General features: G+C 57.5%; 1 protein-coding gene across 4 annotated transcripts; it reads right to left on the reverse strand.

Annotated features, from left to right (window-relative positions):
* Nucleotides 1–176: 176 nt before the first annotated feature.
* LHX6 (LIM homeobox 6) lies at nt 177–18,421 on the reverse strand. 4 transcript variants are annotated; one of them, XM_074161013.1, is made up of 10 exons: nt 18,347–18,421; nt 17,692–17,832; nt 17,288–17,470; nt 17,085–17,206; nt 11,154–11,374; nt 8,680–8,780; nt 8,493–8,588; nt 6,385–6,559; nt 5,586–5,689; nt 177–3,820 (listed from the first exon to the last, which is right to left on the reverse strand). In XM_074161013.1, exons 1-10 carry the CDS (start codon nt 18,419–18,421, stop codon nt 3,800–3,802), a joined length of 1,239 nt encoding a protein of 412 aa, XP_074017114.1. In that variant the 3' UTR covers nt 177–3,799. The 4 variants fall into 4 exon arrangements, with proteins under 4 accessions (XP_074017114.1, XP_074017112.1, XP_074017115.1 ...); XM_074161011.1 differs by having other exon boundaries at nt 18,317–18,421; XM_074161014.1 differs by having other exon boundaries at nt 17,692–17,757; nt 18,347–18,362.
* Between the last annotated feature and the right edge of the window lie 1,202 nt (nt 18,422–19,623).

Below are 19,623 nucleotides of genomic sequence, written 5' to 3' on the forward strand. Positions count from 1 at the left end.
ATTATATCCATTTACTACGAACGTTTGTTGAACTCTCCTGAAGCCAGAGTTTAACAAAATAATAAAAGAGGAAAACTGGGTGGGTTGCTGCTTGATTAGTAAGCCAGAAAGTATTTAAAAATAAAATAAAATGGAATTACATCATTTTCTGGATGTAAGTGCCAGCACTTCTACTTGCATTAACTTTATTTATTACACAAATAAGACATTTACAAAGCACAACATTAAAAGTATGTAACAAAACAGACATTGGTTTTACAAAAAAGTGCTTACAATTTAGTTTTACTTTTTTAAAATAAATATTAGTCTTGACTGTCCACTCATTCAGAGAATTTTTTTTTTTAACCATTGTAGCCAAGACATGCAGAATTGCAACATGCTACAACAAAATGATCGGTGGATGAAATAAAACGGATGTGCCTATTGTTGGCATCCTACAGATATATCACTGATAGTGCAGGATTGGTTCCCACTCCCCCATCCCAACTAGTTAGTTGTGTAAGCACCTTTAGCTCGGGCATTGGAGTTAACCAGCATGAGCCAAAAAAGAAATAATTGGTAATAAAACTGTAAACCATTCCACTTTCAGACCCTAGCCATATTTAGTTACCTTATTAAACGTGAATGAAAAGCCTTCCACTGGCTATCTTCATTGGATTTTTTGCCTGCAAAAGGTTTTGTAAATAGCAACTGGAAAAGTTTAGTACGTGGAGTCTGCATTGCTGCACCAGAACCCATTTGGCAATTACTGAATAAACTAAGAAAATGAGAATTATTTTAATTTTATTTTTTTTTTAATCTACAGACAGGAGATGAATGCAAATGACCTGAGATAAGGTTTGGTTCAGTGGCAACAGTCAGTGTGAAATATGTTGTGAAACAATGTATTGAATAAATTAGAGGATTTCTTACATTCTTGGTACAGTTGAGTATTTTCCATACACATAATTAGCTCTAAAACTGCACAAGCTGAATTGCTTCCAGTTTTTGCAAACAATTTGGGCTTAATATAAACAGAGCCTGATTTCTGAATTAGCAAAGCTGCTCCTGGCTACTTATGGGGGAAGGTGCCCTGGAGAGGGGCCTCTGCGGGGCCCTTCGCCCCACGGGTCCCCTGGAGAGAAGCACCTACGCTCCCTGCCCCCGGCTTTGCACTCCGGTCCTGTCAGTGGCATCAGTTATAAAAACATTGATATACAGTACATTTCACAAGTGGGGTGGTGGGTTTTTTTGACCAGTAACTAAGTTGATATTTAGCAGATACGCATTTTATATTTTCCCCCTTTCATTGCACCGCCGAGACAGAGGAGAAATGCATCAAACCATTTTCTCCCTCAACAAAAGAGTTGCGGAAATCTCAAGTACTGTGGGATGTCAGGTCAAGCTACAGCCCAAAGTCTCTCCTTCAGTCTTAAATGAAACAGCTACCCACTTGTTTATCCTGCTAATTCCACAACTAAACGGTCATTAGGATGCACGAGCAAAAATGGAGAAGAAAGTTGGGCCCCGGTGACCCTGCTGACCACCACCAGCGTCTCAAGGCTATTGCCGGTGGACACCACGATCCACCTCAACCTCACGATTACAAACGCTCCACCGACAGCCAACAAAGTGACCGCCCGTCCTGTGCTCATTGCTACAGGCAAGGAAAAAAGTGACTGCAAGGGGTGCAGCCTGTGACTGTCCCCTCCCTGAGGGGACGCTCCTGCAGCAGTGGATCCAGTCATGTCAGGAGGTGACAATACTTTGCGGACTTAATTTCCTCTCTCCTTTCAAATGTTATTTTAAATTGGGGATGGAGCTGCTGGCTGTAATTAGACAAAATACTGCCCTAACTGTCCAAGGTATTACCATCACTCTCGTTCTCTGTACTTCTTAAAATACATGTATATATATATACACACACACACAGAGGTATGTAAGTGTGTGCATATATATATATATTCCAACAAATATCACCGCATGCTTGTACTCAGTTAGTTCTCAAACCAAGAGATCTTGGTGGCCACCTCAGCAGCCATCCGTGACTCCTTACGCCATTCCCTGTGTGGTCGGAGCGGCGAGCGTGCCTTGTGGCCGGCCGTGGGTGCCACGGTCAGGAGAAGGCTTGCCACGTGTACAACACGGGCTGGCCAGACCAGCGGGATGGCTGCCCACCCGGCCGACGTTGGAGATTGATCCAGGATCTCCCAGAGAGAAAAAAAAATCACGTGGTTCTACAGCCCGGATTAAAAACAAGTTATGCAACGGATGGATTGCTGTCTTCTGCTCCTCGGGCACAGCTCGGTCATATTACACACTAACTGTGGCTCATAGTAAGCTTTCACATTCTTGGAAACGCGGCCGCACAGACACTTAGCAGCAAGACAGACCCATGTGCTCGCGTGGAGAGAGGTTTCGTTACAGACCTGCTCTTGGCTCGGTGCAAACTGAGAAGGGCTGGCAAAGGTTACTTGTTTACTTTGTGTTATTACCGTCAATGAAGAATCATTTTGGAGTTTTTTTTCCTGATTTGGGGCCAGGCTGCTGAGCACTTCCTTTGCTGAGTCCTCCCAGGCTGTGCCTTCGGCCGTGCTCCAGCCAGGGAGAACAACAGGAGGGCAGAGGGAACCAGAGAAGCGCTGCCAGATAAAGGAACATGCCGTCACGCTGCTGTGCCCTCAGCTAGCGACCGCTCCTGCTGGCCTTACTGTGGTTCTCCTCTTTTTAACCGGCCTCTGATTTCTACCCCATTGTTTCCACTAACTGAACTGGGGTCCACACCAGGGCAGAACATTTCTACACCTTTACGGTCAGCTTCCATTGAGGATTTCCCAGTCCCAGAGTATCTAAGAGTTTTGCGTAGGTACAGTCTGAAATCACCCATTTGTGATCCAATGTGACTCCAAGGAAATAAAGTAGCTTGTTAATAAAGAACAAGAATAAAAAATTATTAAAAAAAAAAAAAAAAGATTTGGTAGATGGCTGTGAGAGGAGAGAGATATTCAGTGCTCTAAGAACAAGTCAGCAATCAAAAACTTCAGGGTACTAAACCTGGCTCTGCCACCAATCCCCACGGTTCCTCTCAGTTTAGGACATCTCGGTTTCCCCTCCTATAAAATGGGGGGAAAACACTAAGATTTACTTACCTTAGAGTAAATCAAAGGACATGTGATTCTAAAGCACTTTGAGGAAGAAAAACTGCCTATTTCCAGCTGGCATCGTGTTTTCCACTTAGTGGAGTCTCAGCTACCCGCGAGTTTGGCTCAGGAAGGTCTGTGTATATATCGAGTTGCTGAGCCAAAAAAGCCCATTTCAGATTTCACACATGCAAGTGGAGGTAAGGAGGGATGTCCGGGAACCGACAGCGCTTCACTGGTGCAAAAAGAGAATCAGGCCAAACCACGTAAATTCCTCCTTCCTTTATACTCAGAGGTGATCATCGACCCCCCCCCCGAGACTCAGCACGTTCTGGTTTGTTCATATTCCCACGGGTTTGGGAGCAAGATTTGCAAGCACAGTAGAGTCACTAATTTTGACTGTGGCTGGCATTGCCTTGGAGAGACTCACGGTCATTCTACACGTCCACAAGAAACAAGTGAAAAATGTAACTCTGCACTCAACACACACATACACAGAGTGTCGCTGGAGAAATAGTAGTGGATGTTAGGTGCTGGTCAATGGAAATAACTGAGAATGCTGGATCTGAGTGTCTCCTGCATGACTGGTAACAGTTGCCTTGGGCTGGACGCTGTGTTTCAGCGGCTGAGGGGCAGTGGTGCTGGTAGCGCCATGGGCAGATGAGGAAGAGTTCGCGCAGTCAGTACTGAAAGAGGATGACCTAGTGGGAGAAACGGGAACCCAGCGTTAGCTGCTTTCAGAGACAGACAGCCCTCGCCACGACGTCCGCGTTCAGGGGCAGGCAGAGCAGCCATGTGCCCTGCTGCCGCAGCGGGCACCCAGGCAGCCGCTTCCCCGTGGAAAAACCCTCTCCGGGACCACTGTCTGCCTGGGAGCCACCAGCCCTGCCCATGGAACGGAGCCGGCCGGGGAAGGCACAGGCGGAGGAAAGGGGACCGTGGCAGCACACAGCCTGAGAGGGGGATGCACCTCCAGGCTCACCTTGAGCTGTGAAACTATAACAGACTGGGCAACACACCGGAACCAGCATCGATTTTCTCTGTGACACAGCAGCCACCAAGAAAGATGAAGACCATCGCCAACGGCCTTTACGCTATCCACCGTTACTCTATCCGCCTCACTCGTTAACCAGCACGGGCTTCCCTCAAACCGCTCTGCCTCGCGGCTCTGCGCACACAGCGTCTGTCCTTGCCATCAGCCAGGGAAACAGCCGCTGAGCTGGTCCCAGCTCCGAGAGGAGCGGGGCTGTGAGCCCCACGTGCAGAGGGAAACAGCCTTTACAGGTGTTTCCCCAGGATCTCAGCTACCACTGCTTTTAAAAAATTTTGGATGTGGAAAAAGAGGCTGCTTCAGGTTTCAGGAATTCAACATGCAAGTGAGAGTTTGGAAAAGGAGCTGGTTGAGGGGGCAGCTCCTTGACCTGAAAACCCAGTTCTGCAGCAGCTGCGAGCAAGAAATTGCATTTAAATCGCAGGAACTACTTGCTGCAGTGAAGTGTCTCTGAATGACAGCGCCAGGACTGTGTAATATTTTCTGAAAACCCTCCAGCTCGCTGTGCGGATACCCTGACAAAATGGTGGCATTTAGACTGAAAAAGTAACTTTACAGTGCCCCTTCTTGTGCTTATCGACACAGAGTTCAGTAAGTTACCCTTGCTGCACTGAATAGAGATTTGTAAGGAGAGATGCTGAGAACTTCTAACAATAAAAACAAAAAGCCAAAATAAGAGTTGCCAAAGGCTCAGTGTTTCCTCAAAATAAAGCCACTTAAACTGGGCTCCTAAAAAATCTGATGAGCCTTATGAGCGTGTTTCAGAAGTCTTGCCCTCAAACAAGCCGTGTGTTAGAACAAACAGATACTTTAAGTGCTGAACAGAAAAATGTCAATATGCGATATTATTTCCTGGCCAGACATTGTGAAATAACATTCATACTTCAGATATTCTAACAGCCAGTTGGTAATTTTTTTTAAGCAATACTGGAATCCCCAAGAAATGAATCTTTCTTAATAAGTCATGGAAAACTGGAAAGTCATCACATGCTAAAGGTCCCCCCTGCTCCGTTGCTAAGAGCCCCTCGGTGTTTGCACCGACAACGCGTGTGGGAGCTGAGGAACGGAGCAGGAGGATGGAGCTCGTTGCACAGGGGAAGGGGAAACACCAGAGAGAGAGGGGCTCAGGCAGGAGGATGTCAAAAGCCTTCAGTGAACGCAGGCACAACATCCCAGCACATCACAACAACCAGGGGTATTTAGTGAAGAACAAAGTGATGCCATTTTGACCGACAGTTGGTACATCGATCTAGGCCCACCAAAATTAAGAAAGGACACATGAGCGGGTGGCAGCTGCCAGAGGCCATGGAGAAGCAGTGATGCCGACAAGAGACAGCAGTGGCAATGATGTTACACAAAAATCTTTGCTACAGTCGAGGTTTGGCCCCAAAGCCTGAAACAGGGTCTACAATTACCTTCTCACCCCTATTAGATAGTGGTCCTTCCATGTCTGCTTTGAGGTGCACTGGTGGAGCAGTGTAGGGAAGTCTACAGTGCACTTGTCCACACTGTACCTGACCTGTGGATGAGAAGAGGCTTCAGCCTCTGTTACTACAAACAACACACGCCCTGCAACCAGCACCATCAGGCTTCCACCAGGGAGCAGCTCGGGACACGCGTGGAAGAAGAGGTGCCCGGTGGATCAGGCAGAGGTGCAGCAGGAGCCACGTTTTACCATGGCCCACGTGGGCGAGGGAGGGGAGAAGCTTCACAAGAGTCACGGAGCCAAAACCTCCGTCCAGGCATGACCAAAGCTGCCCGTTACTCACAAGTGATTCACCGGCCCTTGGCAACTGTTAGAGAAAGCAACTCGGATCTTGTGAGCAGGAAGAAGACCACTTGACCACCGAGAACAGGGCACATTCACTCTTCTCCATGACAAAGAAAATGCAAGGAGGGCCAAGGACCAGTCCAGTAAAACCCTGGCAGTGACTTTCCCGGGCATGAGGTATGGAGGGAAAGAGGCTGCAGCCCCCTCTCCCCTCCTTCTCGCATCTGGGGCTTCCCTGTAAACAGCCTTTCGAAAATCCCAAAGGCAAAGTTCATCAGACCACGAGGAGGAGGAGGAGGAGGAGGGCATGCACCAGACGGGCAAGGGAGTACAAGGGTGTTTTTGGCAGTGCTCTGTGCCATGGTGCTACCGCCTGCTCCCGGGGAGCACCCCGCTGCCCTGCCACCCCGAGCACCCCGCTGCCGCCCCGAGCACCCACTTACTTTCTATGTATCCGTGCAGCGTCACCATCCGGGCCCGCTCCGGGCTGCTGAAGGGCGAGTAGTGAATGTCATCGGAGAGCGAAGAAGGGATGCGGGACGGGGGGGCTCCCGAGGGCGGCACCGTGTGCTGGGGGGTGTGTTTTTTATGGCGGGCTCTGCAGTTTTGAAACCAAACCTGAAACAAAAGCAGCAAACCCCGAGTCAATGGAGAGACAACTGGATTGAAGTGTGGTCCTTCGCCAAGACCCTATGATGGGTGTCTCTTCCAAATATTTTTTAAAAAGGACTCAAATTTAGAAATCCGTACACTGAAATACCTCACCAGCATTCCACCGGTTTCCATAGCTTTGTTTTACACGCACTAGAGCAAGAGTTTTGTCTCAAGCCAGTACAGACATTAGGGTGCCCAAAGTGGCATCTCTACTATTGATTTCTCTTTTTTTATTTTTTATTAGGGTAATTAAAACTTCCAAGCCTGTCACAGGAGTCACTGGATGAAGCACCCTGACTAGGGGACGCAGAAACTCACATTAATGATTACACTATTCCCTTCCACACTAAAATAATTTTAACAGCAAGCTGCTCCCTTGGGAATGGCACCGTAGCAGCCGGGGGAGCAGCCGGGCAGGAACACCCCCCATACCCGAGCCTTGGCTGAGTTCATCCATCCCTGCAGGGTCTTATTTAGATTTTAACCTTCAACCCCAGTAAGCCTGGTCTAAAAGCACGGCGGAGATCAGCTGGGAAATGTGTGAGCGTTGGCAAGGCAAGAGGAGACAAGACCCAGTAAAAGCTTAGACCCGGGGAAGATGTGTCTTCAGGAACAATGGGAACAACATTGGTTTAATCATTTGTGGGTCACTGTGGTCAAAAACCACAGCAGCAGAACATTAAAGCTGAGAAAGGAGGGTACTGTGGGATACAGCCCTACTCCATCTGAGCAGCAGGTAGGAGCTCTCTGACCATATCTCACTGCTTCTAATTAAAGGAACAGTTAGGGGATTACAACCGAGAGTCAATACATGCATATAGGGGGGTTCTATACTAAGCTGGTGATTTCTTTCTTACGCTTTAATTTTTAAAAGATAGCTGGGAGCGAAACTCTTCCCCAAGACTGAGAGAAGATCAGCCCTCTGAGGCCACGCATGCTGGACCACAGAGAAGGAAACAGTCGTAAGCGTTTGACAAATTGTTTCCTGTTCAAAGTGCCTTTAAAAAATATCCACATAAAAAATAGCCCAGCGTGCAGACTGCTTGATCTTTAGCTAAATGAAGAATCTCAATAACTGAGGCTCGAGCCAGTTTTTCACACACGAAATTTAAACCTGTCGTTGGCAAAACAATCCCGGATGAAAGCTCCAAATTTATTTTAATTGCTCAAGTTTTTATTGTATGTGGAAAGTATGTCAGCAGAACATTAAAGTGAAGAGTATAAATGTCACCAGGGAGCAAAGCTGGGCTGTCTAGGGGGACGGCCAGCTGGGAGCTGCAGATAGGACATTTCTCCCAGTCCCTGCAGCACTGCTCTCCCTCCCCTCCCGGGCAGCACAAATGCAGGGATTTTCCTGCCACTGCTTCCCCTGGGGCTGCAAAACCCCTTTTTCTTTAAACTTCTCAATCCCAGCATTTCCCGAAGCAGCTGGCTTTGCCTGCTCCCGGCGGGATGGCTGCCGGGAAGAGCCCACGCCGCTGTGCTGGCCATCAGGACAGAGCACAGAGCTCCGGGGCGGCAGGAGAACAGCAGCTTTCCTACCCGGCAATTTATTGGGACAGGCTGGGGCTGTACGGTTTGGTTTTTTTCATTGCATCATGAGAGAGAAAAAACAAATAGAAAACCCATGAGTGAGAAGAAGGACGGTGCTGGCATCGCTATGGGACCCACCAAAGCCAGTGAGGGAGCACGAATCTGCTGGATGCGGCAGGTTCTGGGGTCGATGTGCGGGAGCGAGGGGCTACGGAGACATGAGCTCTGTCTAGCACCGGCCTTTTGGTGCAAATCCTCTGCCCCCTTTCTCAGTCCTGCTCGGCCGATGGTGCCTGCACCCTGCCCACCTCTGCCGTCCCTGCCCACCTCTGCCCATCCCTGCCCACCCCTGGTTGCCCCTCACCTGAATGACTCTCCGACTCAGCCCCGTCATGTCCGCCAGCTTCTGAAGCGTTTGTGCATCGGGGTTGTTGTCCTGAGCAAACTGTGCCTGCATGACCTGGGGGGGGGAGGAAGAAGGGAGAGAGGGGTGAGGATGAGGCCGGGGTGCTGCAGCCCCTCCGTCCCCCGCTCCAGCCCAGCCCCGCTACCTGCAGCTGCTCGGCGGTGAAGGAGGTGCGGGCCCTTTTGGCCGGCTTCGGCTGGCTGTCCTGCTCCGAGGGCACAGCCCCCTCCAGCGTGATCCCGTTGCCTACAAGAGAGAAGCCCCATGGGTCAGAAGCTCCGCTGCCCACCTGCCACCGCTGCATGTAACGGCCACTCAACCGGGAGACAAGTGGGGGACAACGTGCCTGCCGTCGTGGCGTGGGGCACCGCGGCATCCCTGGCTGCGAGCAATAGCTGGAAGAGCGGAGCTAGCACCGATGCTCGGGAGCTGCCCTGGGCTGCTGAGCCCCTCCAGGGGACGCCACCCACCCCAAGAAGTTTAACATCAAATTAAGAAAAATGCAGCAACTTGGTGGAATGGGGGACGGGAAAACGGCAGCAGGAAGATGGATTTCAAGGTGATGTCCTGCTGGCCCTGACTCGCGGTCACCGCTTGGCCACATCCTCCAGCGTGTGGCTCAGAAGGGGACCCTGCCTCTGCCGGGCTCACCGACATCCATCACTGCTGCCCCACGCTGCTCCCCATGACCCCGTCTTCCCCTGCGGGCGCTGCCTCCATCAGTCGTTTCATTTGCTCAGAGCATTTCAATGGGCTCTTTGCTCCTTTTCCTGGCCCCAAATCCTCCCGACACCCCGACCTCCTCTTCCTGGCTCCTGGAGCAGCAGCAGGAGCAGCGCCATCCTCATGGCCTCAGGGTGCCCGCGCTCTGAGCAGCAACCACGCTAAGGGGGACACGCCAAGAGGGGGACTGTCCACCCACTTGCCAAGCACATCATGGGACAAGCCCAGCCGTGCTTGCACAGCTATGGAGCCTACAGGGGGGTGGCCGGAGCCGGGGTCCCCGGTGCAGCCCGTGTTGTGCCCGGCCCGGCTGGCCTCGGCGGTGCGGGTGAAGCACCGATGAGTGATGGATGAGGGAGGATGCCTGAGCAGGGCTGGCACTCGCCCCGCTCCCAGGATGCGCCTGCACAGCCCGGCGCTCGCTCTGCGAGCTGGACTGGGCTGTGATTGTCTTGGCTTGAGTTGAAGGACTTTCTCATATAGTTTGACTTGTTCTTTTAGGATGATGAATGGGACTCTGACTTCAGCAACATCTGTTTATTTTTCTTCTATGTAAAACCTCATGTGCAGAAGAAATTGCTGGGTAATTACTGGACGGGGGGGGGAAGCTTGGCCCTCCAACTCTGCAGCAACTGCAGCTCTCCAAAGCGATCCCATCCCCTTCTCAAAACCAGGGGACGCTTGGACACAGGTACCCACACAAGACACTCACCATGTGTCCCAGCGCTGCCCTGACACAGCGGGGATCAGCCCACACCAGCAGGACCCTATGAGCAGCAGCAAACCCATCACCCCAGCCCTCGTCTGGGGTAACAGCTCTGCAGGACCCCCCAGCACCAGACCCTGGTGTCCTCACACCAGCCTGCTCCTCTGGGCCACACACCTTCTCCCCCCACATCCCTGCTCCCCGCTGCCTCGCTTGTGCCTCCACAGCAGCCGACCATATGGACCAAGACTCTGCGAGCCGCGGCCCAAGCCACGACCCTCCCAGCCCAACGGGGCACTCTGTTTTCTTCCTCTTACTCAAATACTCTGAACAGAAACACTGATTGTTTTCATGTCAGGTTGTTAATGGTTTCCACATGCCACACGGGCCGGGACACGGCATTTGCCTCCCTGTGCCCACCAAGGGCTAGTGAGGGGCACAGAGGGCTGGAGCTCAGGAGGCTGCCGGCTCCCAAGAGCTGCAACCGCTGCCAAATCAACACATCTCAGGTGCTTTCCAACACAGGACAGCCCCGGCACTGCCTGGCCCACGCACCATGTTGGACTAACCCCACCAATCTGTTCCGCTGAGCATCTCTCTGGCCGCTGCCACGCCGGAGGATGGGGCTGGGCCATGCCCGAGGGGATGGGGGATGCTGCTCTGTGTGACCTCGGTGTCACCAGCCCGGCCCCGGCGGGAGCGGGACGTGATTGGGAAAGCAGAGGCTGGCCGGCTGCTCGTGGCGTGCCGCGGTGGGGAGGGCAGCAAGCGGCACGGTCCAGCTGGGAGCGGCGTCTCCCCGGGCGGGCAGGGCGGGTGGAAAATGATGGGGAGGTTTTGTCGGATGGCCAGCTTTCCCACCTTCTAGATTTATGACTCACAGCCTCGAAATCCCTGTGGCTTCCTCACTCGCTGCACGTGGCGCACTGGGCTGTGCGGGACTGGGGGCTTGTCCCCGGCATTGCCCATCGCACGTGGGTCTCCTACGAGCCACGGGCACTGCTGCCACATCGGCCACCCCCAGGAGCCTTCTGCCAGCCCAGGGCCTCACGCTCACCTCCCCCTGGGGCCACCCGTCACCCCTTTTTGGCGATGACAGGACCAGCCCTGTCACCCCGTGATGGGGGCTCAGCACAGGGGATGGGGGCAGCCTGGGAGAGGGCCACGATCACGGCGTTGGGGCTACGTACCGTTTTCCGCCGCTCGCTTGAGGTTCTCTATCATGGTGTCGTAGTGAATCCGGCACAGCACCTTCTCCTCCACCAAGCCGAACTCCTCGCCGGTGGAGAGCTGCCGCTTGCAGGAGAAGCAGGCGAAGCAGGCGAGGTGGTAGGCGTTGCCCCGCGCTCGCCGCACCCAGTCGCTGGCGTAGATCTGCCTGCCGCAGCGGGCGCACTTTGTACCAAACCGGCTGCGGGAGGAGAAGAGGCAGCGTGAGGGCAGGAGACGAGGGCAGGAGGGTGAGGGTAGGGGGTGAGGGCAACCGCTGCCAGCCCCGTTGCTCACCCCGTCCAGCCCAAATCCCGCAACATCCATGCAGGGAAAGAGCACGGGTTTCTCTGCACCTCCTTCCCCGCGGAGAAACCACCCCACCGGTGCCATTCCCCCACGGCGGGACGGGCAGCGGTGCGGGCAGCGGTGCAGGCAGGGGCACAGGCAGGAGCGGGACATGACTCGCCGCAGCCCGGCGGCGCCAGCGACCGAGGGGCTGAGGTGACGCAGCGCCATGAATCAGCTTCCAAGCCCGTGGGCTTTTTAATTTGATAACAGCCTGTGTGAGACCGGGATGAAAACTGTGTCAGAGCCGGTTCTCTCCCGCTGCCATAAATCAAGCCATGTGTTCTCCCCTCACACATACAGCCGCACGCATCTGCTTTTTCCTCCTACGAGGAGTCCCCTCACTGCAAGAGGATGGTGATCGCGCCCGAGTGAGTTATGCCGGAAAGTGGCTCGGTGCAATGAGAAGCAACGAGACGGCCAGGATCCCTGTGCCGGGCACTGGGCGTTTGCATGCACTTCTGGAAAAAAAAAAAAAAAAACAACAAACATTTCTGCCAGGACACGGGGAGCAGCAGACGTGGCCCTGTGTCTCCGGGCCAGCACTGGCCGGGAGGTGTTGCCCGCAGCGCAGGCAGGGCCAGGCACAGCCTTGGGTTGGCTTCTGCGTTTTAGTATCACTGCTGCTTGAAAAAAATAAATGCAACGAGCAGCAAGAGCGGCAGGGGAGAAGCGAGCATCTCCTCTGTCACCGCAGCACTGCTGCTGGTTCCGACACAGCCCTGATCGCAGCCACGGCACTTCCCCGAGCACCCACCACCGTGGCCTTGGGCTCCCCGGGGGCTCCCACCCGGCCCCCGCCGCAGCCGGGCGCCGCACGTCCCAACCCCGCACCGTCCGGGGAGCAGAGCCGCTGCCACCCAGCCCGAGCAGCTCCACCATCACTCAGCACAGGCACAAAACACTGAGAAGAGGCAACCACACCAAGCGGCAGGAGACCCCCAGCACCGCAAGCCCCTCGGGTTCGGGTGGCCGGAGCAGCCCCGGGCGCTGCAGGCGGTGAAAGAGCCCAGGTCAGCCCACGACAGCCAGGGCACACTGCCCGTGCCCAGCCCCACGCCGCAGAGCTGCCGAGATGCAGAAACACCGTCCTGTGCTGCAATTACTAATTGCAAAACTATTTGGGAGGAAAAGAAAGGTTTAAATTTTTCAGCCTGACCATAGCTGACCAAAAAAAAAAAAAAACAAAACTAAAAGGGCTGCCTTAGAGAGGATATTTCTGTGCTGAAATTATACAGAGACTTAGCTAAGAGACTTCACTAATTTACTTCAGATGGGAACATTGTAAACTGACTGTGTGCCAGCTAGTTTATATAAACGCACAAACAAAAGAACTGTATTAATTTTTTATTTAGAAGTAAAGATCATTCCTGTAAATTGAATTACTTTGAACAATGTGCTATGTAAACAGTCGTACTTGCTGAACGGTATCAAACGAGGGGCAGGCTTACTGAACTAATAGCACGTGGTAATTGCCGCTCCCCGCTCGAATCACAGCCTGCTGCGGGGAGGGGGGGCACAGCACGGGGACGGGCACGTCCCTGCGCCTCCAGGACCGAGGGGAAAGTGAGGCGCAGGGCACCACACAGGAAAGGTCACGCATCCCATCCTCATCACACACTGGCTGGGATCTGGGGGGGCACCCAGCAGACACACAGCACGGTGTCCCCCCAGCCTATGTTGGGGCTGGTTCCCAGGGAGCGGGGCAAGGGCTGCCAAGGGCAGCCAGTGCAGGCAGGGGCTGATGCCACTGTCCCCCCCCCAGAGCCACAGCACGAGCAGCGCCCTGCAAGAGGCCGAGGCTCGGCAGCCAGACACAGACACGGAGGCTGCGGCACCAGCAACCGCCGATGCTGCGGCTGCGGCTCTTGGCCAACACCTGCCTCCAGCACCAACCACAACGATCGGGTTTTACGGAAACCAGGCTGAGCTGGGGCTGGGCACCCACTGTCACCCAACAGAGACCACCACTGCAGGGACCACCAGCACAGGGACCGCCAGTGAGGCAGGAACGGGGAGAGAAACGCCTGCAAGCAGGCTGACCTGACCTGTCACCACTGGAAACAACGGCTCAAAGATAAAACACACTTTAGTTCACTGAGCTCGCAGGGCAGCGATAGCCCAAAAAGCCCCCATCCACTGGGGACTATGGGGGAAGTTGAAGGGGTCCCTGTGGCTCCTGCCACCCGCCTGGTGGGGTACAGGGCTGCACTGCAGCAGGAGACACAGAGATTTCCCTGAGTCCAGCACTGCAGCACACGCCGGGGCATCACCAACATCTGCCAGAGCCGTGGGCTCAGGCTCCGTGAGCATGGTTTGTGGTGGGGTGAGCAGATGTTGCCAGCTCTCCACGACCGTTAGCACCAGAAGATGAAAACTGCCAACGGCATTACCAGGAAAGACTCATCCCGGAGAGACTCATCCCAGAAAGACTCATCCCGCCTCCCCCAGGGGCGGCCGCAACATCTGGGGCGCAGGAAGAGCAGAGGCGGGAGGATGCCCTGGTGTGTCCTGGTTTTCACACGCCACTTGTACCCGGGCACTGCAACTCCCTGAGTTGCTCATTCTCCTCCATTCCCACCTGCAGGGACAGGACAAGGGACACCCTGCTCCCAGGGCCACGGCTCCCAAATGTCCCCATCCCCAGCATTCCTGAACTTGCTCTGTAGGAAGCCCCTAAAACAGCCCCCCCCAAGTCAGACGCAGCTTCCAGACATCACCCCAAATCACACAGCAGACCAGCGGCGCGTTGCCACAGCGAGTCCATCTCCATCCTGAGCCACAGCAGTGCTCGAGCAGGAGCAGCTTCCCAGTGGGGCACAACAGCAAGAGGTGACAGAGGCCAAGAGGTGACAGAGGCCACGTGGCCCATAGCTGGGCTGTGGGTGCTGGCCCATCTGCAGCATGTCCCAGCCCCCAGGGACACAGACCAGGGCCAGCGACCCCACGCTCGTGTGCCCAAGGGCTGCCTAGCGAGGCAGAGAACCACGGGTGTCGCAGCAGGAGTCACACCGGGATCACACCGGGCCTCCCTGCGATCGGAGCCGTGGGAGCTTGGCCGTGAGCAGCCCTCGCATCGCCCGGGAACACAATGTTCTGCTCAATGAGCTCCAATTTTAATTTGGTTCTCCTCGAAGCGCTGGAGCCCTGGATGCCAAATGCAATTATTTGACAAGACACAGGAAACAGCAACGTTTGCTTAAAAACGCACACGAGGCCACGGAGCCGCGGCAGCGCCAGCACTTACACAGCCCCTCACGTGAACGGGGAAGGGAAGGTCGGACAGACCAGGCCAGAACTCGCCCACCGTCAGGCAGCAGTGGCCACCCGGCAACAGGGCTGTGCCCGTGAACAGCCCCAAGCCCGAACAGCCCCCCAGCCCCGGCTGCCCCCCAACAGCCCCGGCTCCCGGGAATCAGCACTGGTGCAATAAAAGCCGCCGATTGCTCCACGCAGAGCGCATCCCACTGCCCCTTCCCATCTGCCTCGGCTCCAAAGACCCGCACGTGTTAGAATGGGTTTTCTGCTTTGCTTTAAAAAGCAAAAAACCCCACACATTTCGTCCGCAGCAAATAATAAATAAAACAAAATTTAAAAAAACACAAGAGTCAGATTTTTCCTTCGGGTCCCGGCTGTCCCGGGGTCGCCAGGCTGCGGGCCAGGCTGCTCCCGAGGGCAGGGGCCGGGCGAGTGGCCCCCGAGCCAGGATTGCCAGGGGGCTACCGTGGATCGTCTGCCCCGACCCGACCCGCCCCGGCGAGGGGCTCCGGCCGCAGACCGGCACCGACGGCGGCGGCGCGGCTCAACCCGGCGGGATCCGCCGCGGTTGCCGCGAGCGACCCCCGCCCGCCGCCCCCGCAGCGGGACGGGCCCGGGGCTCGGCCGGGGGTCGCAGGGAGCCCCGCGGACCCGGGGGCCGGGGAGGAGCGGGGCCGCCCCGCGCCCGCTCCCGGCTCCCAGCGCTGCCGCTCCCGCCGCACGGCGACTCGCTCCCCCCAAAAATAAACCCAACTCCTATTTTTCAGCAAAAAAGGCAAGGGAGAAGCGCGGTCTGGGAGCCCCCCCCCGCCCCCGGCACCAGCCGCCCAGGAGCTGGGGGCGTCCTGCGGCGCCTGCAGCGATTTTCGTTTTAGTTTTCCTCGGGCATCGGCGGTGCCCGGCGGGCAGAGACCCCGCGCCGAGCCCGGCGGGAGGGTGCCGCTGCTCGGGGCTTTCTAGCTCAACGGGTTTATTTTGAACAGATGTTATTCGCTGGATTTGCTGGAAGGCAATTTAGAGATCCAGTCGCCACTTTAAAACCGCCTTTGGAAAGGTCCGTACTTGAAAAAACCTAAATCGGAACGGGTATTAATTCACGAAAAACGCTGAAAATGCCCTGAAGCAACACAACGGCACCGCGGACTTCCCCAAACCTTTCACTTGAAAGCGAAGGAAATTTCGGCGAAATCACAAAAAAAATAGCCGTTTAATAATAATAATAATTATTATAACAGTAACAACCGGGCAGGACGGGGAGCGCCGCGACCCCGCGGGGACGGAGCCCGAGGAGCCGCGCACCCCGCGACGGCAACCGAGCAGGGCGGGACGGGGGCCGAGCCGCGGTGTAGCGAGTATTCGGAGACCCTCGCAATAACAAACGCCAAAGAAATCTCCAAGGTTTTTCCTCCCGAGCGCGCCCTGCCCTCGGAACCGTTGTCGGCGGAGGCAGCCCCGACCGCTCCGCCGCGGCGGGAGGATGCTGCCGAGCCCCCCGCGCCCTCGCCGGGGTCGTTCTCGTTGCCTGCCCGCCATTCTCCTTCCTCCCGGGGCGAACAGCGTTTCCTCATCCTGGTGGGATGGGGAAAGTCAGAGCGGCGGGCTCGGATATTTAGTTAAACGCCAGTGAGGAGCTCAGGATCCTCCATCCCCTCCCGCCTCTCAATTTGGGGAAAAATCGCGGTTTAAGATTTAAAACCAAAAGGCCGTCGGAGCCAGAAGCAGCCTCCCTGCCGGACGCGCTCCCCCGGGGGACGCGGGTCGGGACCGAGCCCGACGGCGCCCGGCGAGCCCCGGCCCGGCCGCGGGGATTTGCGCCGCCGGGCATTTGTTTCGCTACTTTAACACCCTCCGGCCGAGGACGCTCCGGCTTTTGCGACGCTGCACCGCGGGGAGAGGTTTCCGAACGCCGTTCGGCGCCGCAGACCGCCGGGCACACGTTCACCCTCCCGGCAGAAGCCGGGGCGACGCCGTGCAACCGGCATTTCCCCCGGCGAGGGGACGATTCTCCGCCGCGCGGTCCCCGCGGAGCCCAGGGGCCCCGACCGCGGTGCCGGGGTGCCCCGGTTGGGCGACACAGGGCGGGTCAGGAACCCCTCCGGGAGGGGGTGCGGCCGCACCCCGAGTCCCCGTCCTCCCCGTGCCCCGAGGGGACCCCTCTCCGCCGGGATGCTCCGGGGAGCCCGCCGCCTTTTTCAAACCTTTTCCCCGCCGGCGCCGGTGCGGACCCGGCCTCTCCGGGACGCTGAGCGCCCCCGGAGCCGGGGCTTCGGCCCCGGAGCTGCACCCGCCCGGCCCGTCTGTCCTACCTGAAGTAGTCCATCTTGCAGAAGATCTCCTTGTTCTTGATGTAGCAGCTGTGCTGCTGCCGCAGCGAGGTGCGGCACACGGAGCACTCCAGGCAGCGGACGTGCCAGATGAGGTTGTTCACCTGCGGCAGAGAAGGGGGCTGAGACCCGGGGCCGCCCGCCGCCCCCCGCCGCCCCCCGCCGCCGCCGCCGCCGCCGCTCACCTTGAGCAGGTACCGGTCGAGGATCTCCAGCCCGCAGCTGGAGCAGACGTTCTTGCCGGCCGACGGCGTGGAGGAGGAGGAGGACGGCGGGGAGCAGACGGACGGCGTGGAGGGTGTGCTGGGCGCCGAGCGGGCGTCCTCCTTCTCCAGGGCGCCGGGCAGCGGCTCCCCGTCGGGCTGCGACTGCGGGCAGAGCCGCCGCGGGGCTGTCAGCCGCTGCCCCGCCGTCCCCGGTGCGTCGCGACGGGTCCCCGCAAGCCCCCGGCATCGCCGGCCCGGCGGGTCTCGGCCGGTCCCCGCAAGCCCCAGGCATCCCCGGCCCGGCGCGTCCCCGCAGCCCCCGGTGCGCCCCGGCAGGTCCCCGCAGCCCCCGGCCCGACGAGTCCCGCCGGGTCCCCGCTTACCATGGCGCGGGCGTGCGGGTCGAGGCAACGGGCGCTCCCTTTGGGCAGCGGCTCCGGCGGCATCACCTTGCGGGAGAGAGCGGGAGAGGGAGGCTGCGGCTCCATGCGCCGGGCGAGCGCGGGGCACCCTATATAAACCGCCTCAAAACAATAAATAAGAACTTTCTAGTGGCCATTTAAATCCTTTGCAACAAAAGCTGCGTCTCTTTAATGAAGCAATTTGAATGTGGATTGAATTCTCTCCCTGCCTGCACTTAACCCGGGCCTCTTGAAGTAATCGCTCGGTTCCCATGCGAGCCAAAGCGCTGAAAAAACCCCACAAACTACCTGCAATTAGAAATTGCCGTAAATGCCCGAGATAAGAGGTACCCAGAGTGTCAATTCCGGCTGTCAATCAGGGAATCCATCAGGCCACCCAAAGAATTGCAAATTTGATTTTTTTAATGGTAGTAATTAAAAATCGAAATTCTTCCCCCTCTCCCTCCGCCGAGCACAAAACGCCCCAGAAAACGCCGGGATGGAAAATCCTCCCCTCGGGCGCGGGAGGCAGCCAGCGGCCCCGGCTCCGGCCCCGGTACCGGCCCGGCCCGCGCCCTCCGCGGGGGTGCCCGCTCCCGCTCCCGGCCCCGCTCCCGGCCCCGACGGCGGCGCTCACCTTGCCCGCCTCGGCGCCGGCCGGGGCGCGGCGGCCCGGGCCCCGGGGCTGCCCGCCCTCATGGCTCCGGTGCATGGGGCGGGCGCGCCCCGCTCCGCCCGCCGCCGCGCTCCGTGCCCGCGGGCGGCGCGTCCCGCGGCCGCGGCAGGAAGGGCGGGGAGCCGCGCCGGCCCCGCTCCCCCGCCGGGGGCGGCCGCGGGCCGGGCAGGAAGCGGAGCCCCCCCCGCCGCGCCCCGGGGGCCGCCCGCCCCGCCGGGCCCCGCTACCTGCGGCGGCAGCGCCGGCGGGAGGGGTGGGGGGACACCCACTCCCGTCCGGGCCTCCCCCGCCGCACCGCCGCCCCCCGACGGGGCGCACGGGCCGGGCCGGCCCCGGGGCAGAGCCGCCCCGCACCGCCGGGACCGGCCGCGGCCCCCGAGCCCCCCGCGGGGGCGGGACGGGGATCGGCTGCGGGGATCGCACCCACCGCCGCGGCGTCTGGCCGCCCGCCTCTGCCCGGGCTTCATTAGTAACCTGATGATTCCCCGGCAAAGCCCCGGCAGCGGTTCCACCACGGAGTAATTGCAGGACGGTAACGTGAGCTGATGGCGGCCGGGGATGGATCCTCGCCGTTATTGACTTTGACAGCTAAATTGTTAACCGAGAGGGAAATCAGATGAAAGCCATTTTAGAATAAATACAAGACATTAGGTTTAAACATTGAGGTTGCAAGAAAGCCCGACAAACCCCTAAGAAACTCAGCCCGAGGCCCGCTGCTCATCCTCCCCCCCGTGCTGGGCTCGGCGGGGTGGCAGGGGGACACGGACAAGTGCGGAGGAGCGGTGCTGAGAAAGGACGATTCAAACCACTCGTCCACGCTGGCGGGGTGGGAACCGGCTCCGACTGCTCCAGAAGAAACACGTAGGAGTTTTCACGGACACAGCCATGAAAGCTGTCTGCCCCCCTACACAGCGCCGGGCGGAACAGGGCAATGCGGGTTTTGTTTGCATCCCAGAGCGACGCAGGGCTGTAACGCCACGCCACAGCGCAGCACCCCAACGCCGACGGCTTTCTCTACTCGAATAATTACAGACCAGGCGCTCTGGGCCCCGCAAAGTCAGGACAGGCTTGGGAACAGGGTGATTTCAGCCCAGCCTCTGCCTTTCCCCGGCCTTGGGATCGAGCCTTGGCCCTGCGCGCAGCCGGTCTCCTGCCCTCGCTGCCTGCGGAGAGCGGGTAGATCTCCCAAGTGAGAGCTTCACGGCTGCCTGCTCCAGGAACGCGGCCCGTGGAGTTGC

The sequence above is a fragment of the Numenius arquata genome, chromosome 19, assembly GCF_964106895.1.
Source record: "Numenius arquata chromosome 19, bNumArq3.hap1.1, whole genome shotgun sequence".
NCBI lineage: Eukaryota > Metazoa > Chordata > Aves > Charadriiformes > Scolopacidae > Numenius > Numenius arquata.

Coding starts and splice junctions, on each gene's coding strand:
- LHX6 (XM_074161011.1), bottom strand. CDS start 18,421: ATGCACCGGAGCCATGAGGGCGGGCAGCCCCGGGGCCCGGGCCGCCGC. Junction 17,471..17,691: donor ACCCGCACGCCCGCGCCATG/GTAAGCGGGGAC, acceptor CTCTGCCCGCAG/TCGCAGCCCGACGGGGAGCC. Junction 8,589..8,679: donor TCACCGCCGAGCAGCTGCAG/GTAGCGGGGCTG, acceptor TCCCCCCCCCAG/GTCATGCAGGCACAGTTTGC.